General features: G+C 45.6%; 1 protein-coding gene across 3 annotated transcripts in view; it reads left to right on the top strand.

Moving 5' to 3' along the window:
* The window catches only part of LOC308323118 (matrix-remodeling-associated protein 5), a 74,902-nt gene extending 66,147 nt beyond the window's left edge, over nt 1-8,755 (top strand). For 2 of the 3 annotated variants that reach the window (XM_080774743.1, XM_080774742.1), the window contains exons 13-17: nt 358-618; nt 805-931; nt 1,654-1,734; nt 2,313-3,459; nt 4,983-8,755. In XM_080774743.1, coding sequence (XP_080630869.1) covers nt 358-618; nt 805-931; nt 1,654-1,734; nt 2,313-3,459; nt 4,983-5,536 — 2,170 coding nt within the window. In that variant the 3' untranslated portion in view covers nt 5,537-8,755. The remainder of the gene's footprint in view (nt 1-357; nt 619-804; nt 932-1,653; nt 1,735-2,312; nt 3,460-4,982) is intronic. The other variant, XR_013964801.1, reaches the window with a different exon arrangement.
* The last annotated feature ends 221 nt before the right edge of the window (nt 8,756-8,976 follow it).

Genomic DNA, 8,976 nt, shown 5'->3' on the forward strand with positions numbered 1-8,976 from the left:
CCCCTGTCAGGTGAAAAGAAGTGGCTTGGACTCCTCATGCATTGAAGGAAGTATGAGGTCAGTCCGTTGCTCTCCCTAGATTGGCAGAGGGAGTGTAGCACCCAGCATTACATTAGATAATTTACACTGGGTGAGAAAATGGGTTACAAAATCGCAGGATTTCTTTTTTCCTTCATGATTCATGAGTTTTTTTTAATTGGTACTTAATGAATACATTTCATGCCAAGACTTTTGTACTTTGAGTAAAATGTTGAATACAGGACTTTTAACAAAGTATTTCTAAAATGCATTATGTACTCTTCCAAGACTGGAATAATTACCTTTCAAATCCCCCGTCTATCTACCTTTGCCGTATAGATACGAGTGTTTGGCCACCAATCCGGTGGGTGTCGCTAAGAGAACACTCCAGCTGGAAGTGCGAGCGGATCTGTCGCTCCCCGCCATCCATCCTTCCAGCCGCTACGGCGATGGCGGCATGCCGCCGCGGCCCTCCCAGCACCACTCGGTCTCTGCTATGTACGGATCCACCGTCTACCTGCACTGTCCTGAGTCCACTGGCTCCACCAGAGGGACTGTCTGGCAGCTACCCTCCAAGATCATCATGGAGCATCGGTACAGGTAAGAGCCCACAGCTGTGTGTGTGCGCGTGTGTGCGTGCGCCTGACTGACTGACTGACTGACTGACAAGCCAAATTCATAGCAGTTTGGGGGTCCTTGACTCTTTGGCATGAAGTTTGAGAACCACTGGTTTAAGATGTCAGATATGTGTTTCCACCTCCCCTTCCTCTGGCCTCTCTCTCTCAGCCCACAGAGACCAGTCACAGTGTTTCCTAACGGCACTCTGAGGATCTCACAGCTCACAGAGTTGGACGGTGGAAACTACCTCTGTGTCTTCCAAAAACCCAACGGAGAGGACATGGAGCTCTTCCAGGTACAGTATAGGAATAGATCAGGAATTTAATGGAAGGTGTTTTTGGGGGGGTTATTTTCTCATTTTGCCCTTATTAAACTCCCAATGTTACTATACGCCAGGGTTTCCCAAACTGTGGTGCGTACGGTGCACCCCTTGTGGTGCATGAACGCCCTCTAGGGGGTGCCTTGACATGAAAAGGGTAATGGCGGTTTTATGGTGTTATTTAACACAAACGGCCAGTAAACACTGTTGTAAGGTGATGTATAGAGCAGCTGCGTGTCTCTCAGTGCATTGACATTCCACGATTATTTCCATCCATCCATCCATCCATCCATCCATATGAAAACATTTATCATTTTTAGCCAAATACAACGGGACTGAACGTTGGGGGGTGCGTCAGCTATAGGTAACAGGGGGTGCACAAAACATTAGGGGACAGCCCTGTCGGTGTACTCTTTGGCCTGCAGAGTACACCTTTGTGATGTCACTGATCACAAGAGGGTTATGATCTGTGTACACCACAACAGGTAACAGTCAATGAACACCAAACAGATTCAGCCAATATGAACTTGACATTCAACTGTGCAACTGTTTTCGCTATGAATTCATGTTTAGATTTTGACTTTAGTGTTGCCTTTTGAAACATTGTACAGTACATTTGAAATAGGGTGTGAATTAGTTTAACTGCAGTGATTTGTTTGCTCATTCATTGACCTCCTGTGCGTTTGTTCTGATGTGAGGTGGAGGTTCTGATGACCCCTCCAAGGATTGAACACCTGAGGACGCCTCAGGCCACAGTCGCCTTCGGACAAAACTTCCAGGTACTCTATACAGTATATCAGCCCTTTACACTTTGTCGTACAATGAATAGTTGATAGCTAGTCTTGCATAGCCAGACGACTATTACACAACTTCCGAATGCTATAGAGTCTGGAACTACACCTCCCGAAATCTGAGTAAGGAAGCTGCCATTTCCATTCACGAAAGTATATTTTAAAATATCATATATATACATTTTTTAAATATACATTTTACAACAAGCTATATATGCTTAGGTGATTTCTATTTATATTAGGATAAATTTGTGCGACTGTAAAGACGAAAGAGAAGTGGGGAGGAGTCTCCACGTCCGCTTTATCGCTTACTCGTGATAGAGCTTCCGTTACTCCAGACTGCATGACCGAAGCATTTGACAATTGCGCGAGGCAATAGTCTATTTGATACCTACAAGCTCATAATGCAAAGCGATGAAATGCATTTTGAGTTTGTAGAGCTGCCATTTCTTTTGCTGTTTTTGAACAGTTAGAAACTTTTTGAATTGTTTCAAAACATTCTGCCCAAGGCCATAACACACAGATTAATTCATACACTTTTCTATGTTTCCTTTCCCGGTGTGTAGGTGGACTGTGTAGCGACAGGACTCCCTGACCCAGAGGTTTCCTGGAGCCTCCCAGACGGAACCTTCATCAACAACGCTCTCCAGTCGGACGACAGCGGCCTTCGGAACCGCCGCTACGTCATCTTCGGCAACGGAACGCTGCTCCTCCAGCAGATGGGCAAAAAAGACGAGGGCGACTACACCTGTTATGCCGAGAACAAACTAGGCAAGGACGAGAGAAAGGTGAGCGTCAAAGTGGCACCTGACGTCCCGAAGATCAGCTTCAAATCACAGTCACTGGTGACAGCGAGGCTGGGAGAAGCTGCTAGGCTGATTTGTCACGCGTCGGGGGATCCCAGACCTCGCATCGTGTGGATCTCGCCGGGAAATGAAGTGATATCGGCCTCGTCGGATCGCTATCAGGTTTTGCACGATGGCATGTTGGTGGTCAAGAGGGTGACACTTTCCGATCAAGGGAATTATGCGTGTGTGGCTCGAAATCCGGCCGGCGACGACATTAAAAACATGCAACTGGAGGTGGAGCCCCAGGAACCGCACATCGACGGAGTCGGAGGGGAGCACGCCACAAAGGTCCTGGCTGTAAACTACCAAACGACGATGCTGGACTGCAGAGCGGAAGGGAAGCCAGAGCCAAGGGTCTCGTGGGCCACACCTTATGGTGTCTCACTCCCGACCCCCTACCTAGGCGGTCGCTTCCAAGTTCACCGGAACGGGAGCTTGGAGCTGAGAGGAGTGAGGAAAACGGATGCCGGAAGGTACGCGTGTCTCGCCAAGAACCGCCTGGGCGAAGCGTCTCTGTTGGTCGAGCTAGAGGTAGCGGCAGTGGCGGAGAAGCCGAGCTTCGTCACGCCCAGTATTGAGATCCTTCCCATCAAGCCAGACAGCGGCGAGCTGACGCTGGAGTGTCCCGCCCGCGGCAAGCCGCACCCGGATTTTCTGTGGATCCTTCCCAACGGGAAAGAGTTGACCCCCGGCGTCACTCTCCAGCGTTTCACCCACCACCCCGGAAACGGAACTCTCGGGATTTCCCAGCCAGTCGCGAGTGACAAAGGGGTGTACAGGTGCGTGGCGAAAAATGTTGCGGGACAAGCCGAGAAGCAGTATGCCCTGGAAGCAGGAAGGAAGCCTGTGATCAGAGGAACTCCAGGTAACTTATTTTGTTCATGTTTCACACTTGCATTATACTGCCAACAGTTTATCTGACAATCCAAACTAAAAGCTGCCCCATTGATGGTGTCACTCACTTCAATTCCTAACAAGATACAGGTTTTCACCGTGGGACCTCGTTGTTCTCTCCACGACCCGCCTGTGCCAAAATAAAAAAGTAAAATAAAAAATTATATATATATATATATATATATATATATATATATATATATATATATATATATTATTATTATTTATTTATTTTGCTATTACTCACATGTTATACAGCCTCCACACAGATCTGACTTGCACGCAGCCGCGCACACGCTTAATAGTCCTTTTTCTCCTCAAAATGAGACAAACTGCGAGCTTTGAGACGTTATATAAGTCTAAACTTTGATCACGCTAAGAAAGCGAAACCATTCCACGCCGATGCATCGCCTGGAATGACAATCTGGATCAAATATGGACGGCTATCACTTCCGGGGCAGGCGGAAGTGACCCGTCTTGTAAACTCATAGGGTGGATTTCTATGGCACTGGCGCCACGTTCTGGCTTCTAGGGGTATCGTGCATTGTGTTAGTTAAACTGTTCCTCATTTTGATGTGGAACCCCTGGCTGGCTTCCTTCCCCGCACCCCAATTTCAGAACCAGTTTTGCGGGACACTATCAATTGATATGAATTTGCTGTTGCTTGTTAACTGGGCCCTGGTTGGTTATAGCCTGGTTCCAGACAAATCTGGTTGGCCGTCACCATTTCGGCCGTGAATTGAGTGGGGACAGACTTAATCTGCCTGGGCAATTGCAAAGGCAGATGAAGGCTGGCTACGCGAGGCTACCCACTAGCGACTACCATAGCAGCAGCTATACTCTTCCTGGGATCCAGGAAGATACATTTCATTATATAATATGAAAACATTTTACATATTTGTATATGGTGTTAGTACATCATTTCATAAATATAACATCTTAGTGATATCTCAACAACCATAGTTAAAACTTAAAAAAACATTAAATATTGTGTAGTAGGCCATAATGTGTTAGCCGTAATCAAAAAGCAGATTCCTTGAGATATTTCTTTAATTTATTTATTTTTAATCTGATTTAAGTTGCCTGTATGAATTGAGTGGTGATGGAAGACTATGTGGCACTTTCATTGCTCTATACATTACTGTGTATAGAGTGTGTTGCATTACATTAGGCAAGCGTAAAGAGACCTTGTGATGAATGTCTGGTGTTGCAGGTGTGTTCATCAGAGCTAAACTTCAGCCTGCGATACAGGACAGCCAGGACTCTAGATGAAATAATGCCTCTGTCAAAAGACAGCAGGGAAATATGAAGTCTATCCTCCACCAAAGGGCAGTCTGATTGGAACAATCACCTGAGATGAACCATCTCGTTTTTAAGGGGGTCCGCAAACGGTTCATCTCAAGGGATTGTTCCTACAGTTTTGCTGTGTGAATAGGATAGGACTATATTATCAACAATTGTCATTGTTGTTCCCATTTCACACCCATTGTCCAGGTGGCATTAGGATCGCGTATGGCCAGAGCCTGACCCTGCCTTGCTCCGCAGACGGCTGGCCGCAGGCCACCGTCACCTGGACCCTGCCCAACGGCCTCGTCATGGACAGACCCCAGACCGTTGGCCGCGTCTCCTTCCTCGCCAACGGGACGCTCCAGCTCAACGAAGTGGCCACGTTCGACAGGGGGACGTACTCGTGCAAGGCCTCCAACGCGCTGGGCTCGTCCACGCTGGCCTACCCGGTCGTGGTCATGGTTTTCCCACCGCGCATCACCAGCGCGCCGACCTCCGTCACCAAGGTGAACCGAGGGTCGCCGGTGAGGATACGGTGCGTCGCCAGCGGCATGCCCAAGCCGGACATTTCGTGGACGCTGCCCGGACGCACCACGCTGGTGCCCCATAACCGCTTCTCGGCGCAGGGCGGTATCCACATGACGGAGGAAGGCAGCCTCGTCATACAGCACCCCGTGCTCACGCACTCTGGGATTTACAAGTGTAACGCTCGGAACGCCCTCGGAACGGACTTTAAAGCCACATACCTGCAGGTGAACTGACATTGACAGAGTGCGGTTCTGTCAGTCAGACAAGGTGACAAAGAGGTGTGCATACATAGCTGAGTTGCATAGCGGATGGCCTTTCATGTGGACTGTGTGGGTGGTGTGTTTTAGCCCACGGGCACCTCGAATATTCTCAGCTCGAGACCCAAAAGAGAAATTTGGTGTCTCCTCCCGGGACCCAAACGTACACAAAAAATACATTATGAATTAAACATAATCGATCGGTACGCAGGTTTGGTCATTTCAAACAAGATTTCAAAAAGTATATTTTATTTTTCTATTAATGCGAGAAAAATGGCTTCTATTATAGCATGCCGTTTCTATTAGCTTGGATTCACCATCGATAATGTCACTGGTAAGTGGGTTCTCTGGAACACACCGAGTAGACAAATCTCGTAATGAGATATTTTCATATATATGAAAACATGACCTCATGTTTGGAAACCACTGTTTTAGCCCACGTTTGTTTTGGAATATTCAGCACCCTCTGATGGACAGACATTTTACAGACAGGGTGACATAATCAGTACATAAGCAGACAAACTGACAGCGTCTATCTATTAGGGTGTGAAATTTGCCACAAGCCCCTTAGAATACCCAAAATCTCGCTCACTCGCTCACTCACACTCGCTCACTCCAGCATGGCGGTGTTATGGTGAAATTGGTGACCTGCCGAAATATGTGACCATCTTATGGACTTCACGTGACTTACATGGAAGTACTTACGTGGCCTAAATTCCGCTAGGTTGAACTCTGCTAAACAAACTGGACAGACGGACACTGACAGATTATGTGATTGTCTACACGATTGTCACATATTTCAGCAGGTCACCTCTGAATGTGAGTGATCGAGTGGCCGAGATTTTGGATATTGGAATTTGTCTTATGGCCTTTATTATTTTATGGACCCCCAGTTTGATATGCATTACGTCACAGATCCCCATTTGATATGTTTCCTATTCTTCTTCTTCTTTCTTTCTTTCTTTCTTTTTCTGCGTCCCCAATCTACACTGTAAAATCCTCCTTAATTTAACATTTGTACAAAATGACAACCCCCTATAAAGGGTGAATCTTTTAGCTGGGGTACCCATGGAACCCCCCAAGGTCCCCCAAAGGTTCCCCAGTGCTTTACACTATACCTACAGTTGCCATGAGAGACTCTCTAGACTAGTTTAGAAGAGTCTCCATTGCAGTTTTCACTTTAGATTACAATGATGGTTTAAAAACATGCAGTGTGAAGTGTTTAAAGGACAACTTTTTTAGGTTGTTATTAGAGAAAGTAAAAGATGAGTGTTGTTGTTATTATTATATATTTTTTATTCATTTGCTGCTTTTCTTCGTTTTAACGATTTTAGCTATTTTTGACAGGGGGGGGATTTGAACACGTGGCTAAATATGTATATTCGTACAACATTTTACGTCGATTTATTTATTGATATTTACTATAGTCCTACTGGACCCCAGGAAATTGCATCTGGCCACAAAAGATCACGGGATCAACTGCATGTGAAGGGGGATACCATAATGTGTGTCGTAGCCTCAATATGTCAGTATACTATGCCCCTTCACATACAGTAGATCCCGTGATCTTTTGTGGCCAGATGTAACCTCACATCACAAGGCTTTCAAAATTGCCATGTGAACCGATTTGGAGCAGATGATATCGTTACTTCATGTTGTAGTCATTGTTTTGTAGGAACCATCATCTGGAACTTAATTTCCCTCAAACCGGAAGAATAACAAAAGCTCTTGTAGCCTGCAGCTTTTATTGAGAAGAATCGGTATGAGGGAAACTGAGCATGTGAGCGGAGCGGGAGCGGAGCGAGGGGATTTTGACGTGAGCGTAACAAAAGCCGCCGAGAGCGAAGAGTGGAATTATCGGCCGCTCCGCTCCGCTCACATGCTCTGGAGGGAAAAGGAAGTTCCAGAATGATGTTTCCTGCCTGATGACTACAAAAAAACAATGACTACAACATGACGTAGCGATATCAAATCAAATCAAATTTTATTTATAGAGCACATTTTCAAAGACCAGGAGGCCAACCAAAGTGCTGTACAGGAAACATGACACAAGTAACATAGTAAAACAAAATCAAAGCAACACAAAAAGTACACAGGTTAATTAGGTCAAACATTGAAAGCCAGGGAGAAGAAATGGGTTTTGAGTAAAGACTTAAAGGCCTCTAAGGAGGGAGCAGACTTAATATGAAGGGGCAGACGGTTCCAGAGTTTGGGGCCAGCCACTGAAAAGGCACGGTCACCTCTGGACCTGTAATTGGAATTGGGCACAGTCAGGAGCCGCTGGTCAGCTGACCTCAGGGCCCTGGATGGGGTGTAAGGGACCATGAGTGCCTATAAATACAGGGGGGCCAAACTGTTTAGGGATTTAAAAACAAATAATAGAATCTTAAAATAAATTCTAAATTTAACGGGAAGCCAGTGGAGGGAGGCAAGAACGGGAGTGATATGATCACGCCTCCTCGTACCAGTGAGTAGGCGCGCGGCGGCATTTTGGACAAGCTGCAGACGTCTGAGGGTGGACTGGTCCATGCCTACATATAGCGCATTGCAATAATCGAGCCGCGATGAGATAAAAGCGTGGATAACTCTGAAGGTCAGGTTGGGAAAGGTAGCCCTTGATCCTGGCCACTAGCCTGAGTTGATAGAAACTTGCTTTGACCACGATATCATCCGCTCCCGACCGGATCATAAACCCGAAAAGGATTGCCCAGGCTAGTCCAGATGTAATTTCCTGGGGTCTAGTAGGACTATAGTAAATAATGTCCTTGGCTGAATGCCCTTTGCCCCCTGTCAAAAATAGCTAAAATCGTTAAAATGAAAGAAAGCAGCAAATGAACAAAATGTAACTCATCTTTTACTTTCCCTAATACTGTAACAACCTACCTTAGTTGAAAATAACACAAAGTTATGGGGGATATTACAGACACATAAACATTGTCGACAATGTATTTTTAACCATTATAGTGCACTTTACAAGATGATTGTGGCAAAATTGTTCCTTCGCAGACTCTATTGTGCTAATTATTATGGGCTTCATAATGGGTGGATAATATGGTATATTACTTGTGTTTGCATACAATTTGCTAAATCTACTATATGCCCCATATGCCTGAGGCTGGCCTTGAGCAGGCTGCGGCTCTGTCGAGAAAATACTATTTATGCTGACTTCTGTCATGTCATTTTTCTATTAAACACATATCAAAACACTTGTTTAATGTTTCCTGGTGACACCCACAAGGAGATTGTATTCCACTATATGCATTGCAATATACAGTGTGTATGCAGTGGTGGAAAGTAATTAAGTACATAATTTACTTACGACTACTTAAGTACTTAAGTACAACTATGAGGTATTTGTACTTTACTTGAGTAATTCCAAATTCCAATACTTTTACTTCTACTCCATTACACATCTC

This window comes from Protomyctophum bolini (assembly GCF_963924005.1).
Source record: "Protomyctophum bolini genome assembly, chromosome: 10".
NCBI classification, from domain to species: domain Eukaryota; kingdom Metazoa; phylum Chordata; class Actinopteri; order Myctophiformes; family Myctophidae; genus Protomyctophum; species Protomyctophum bolini.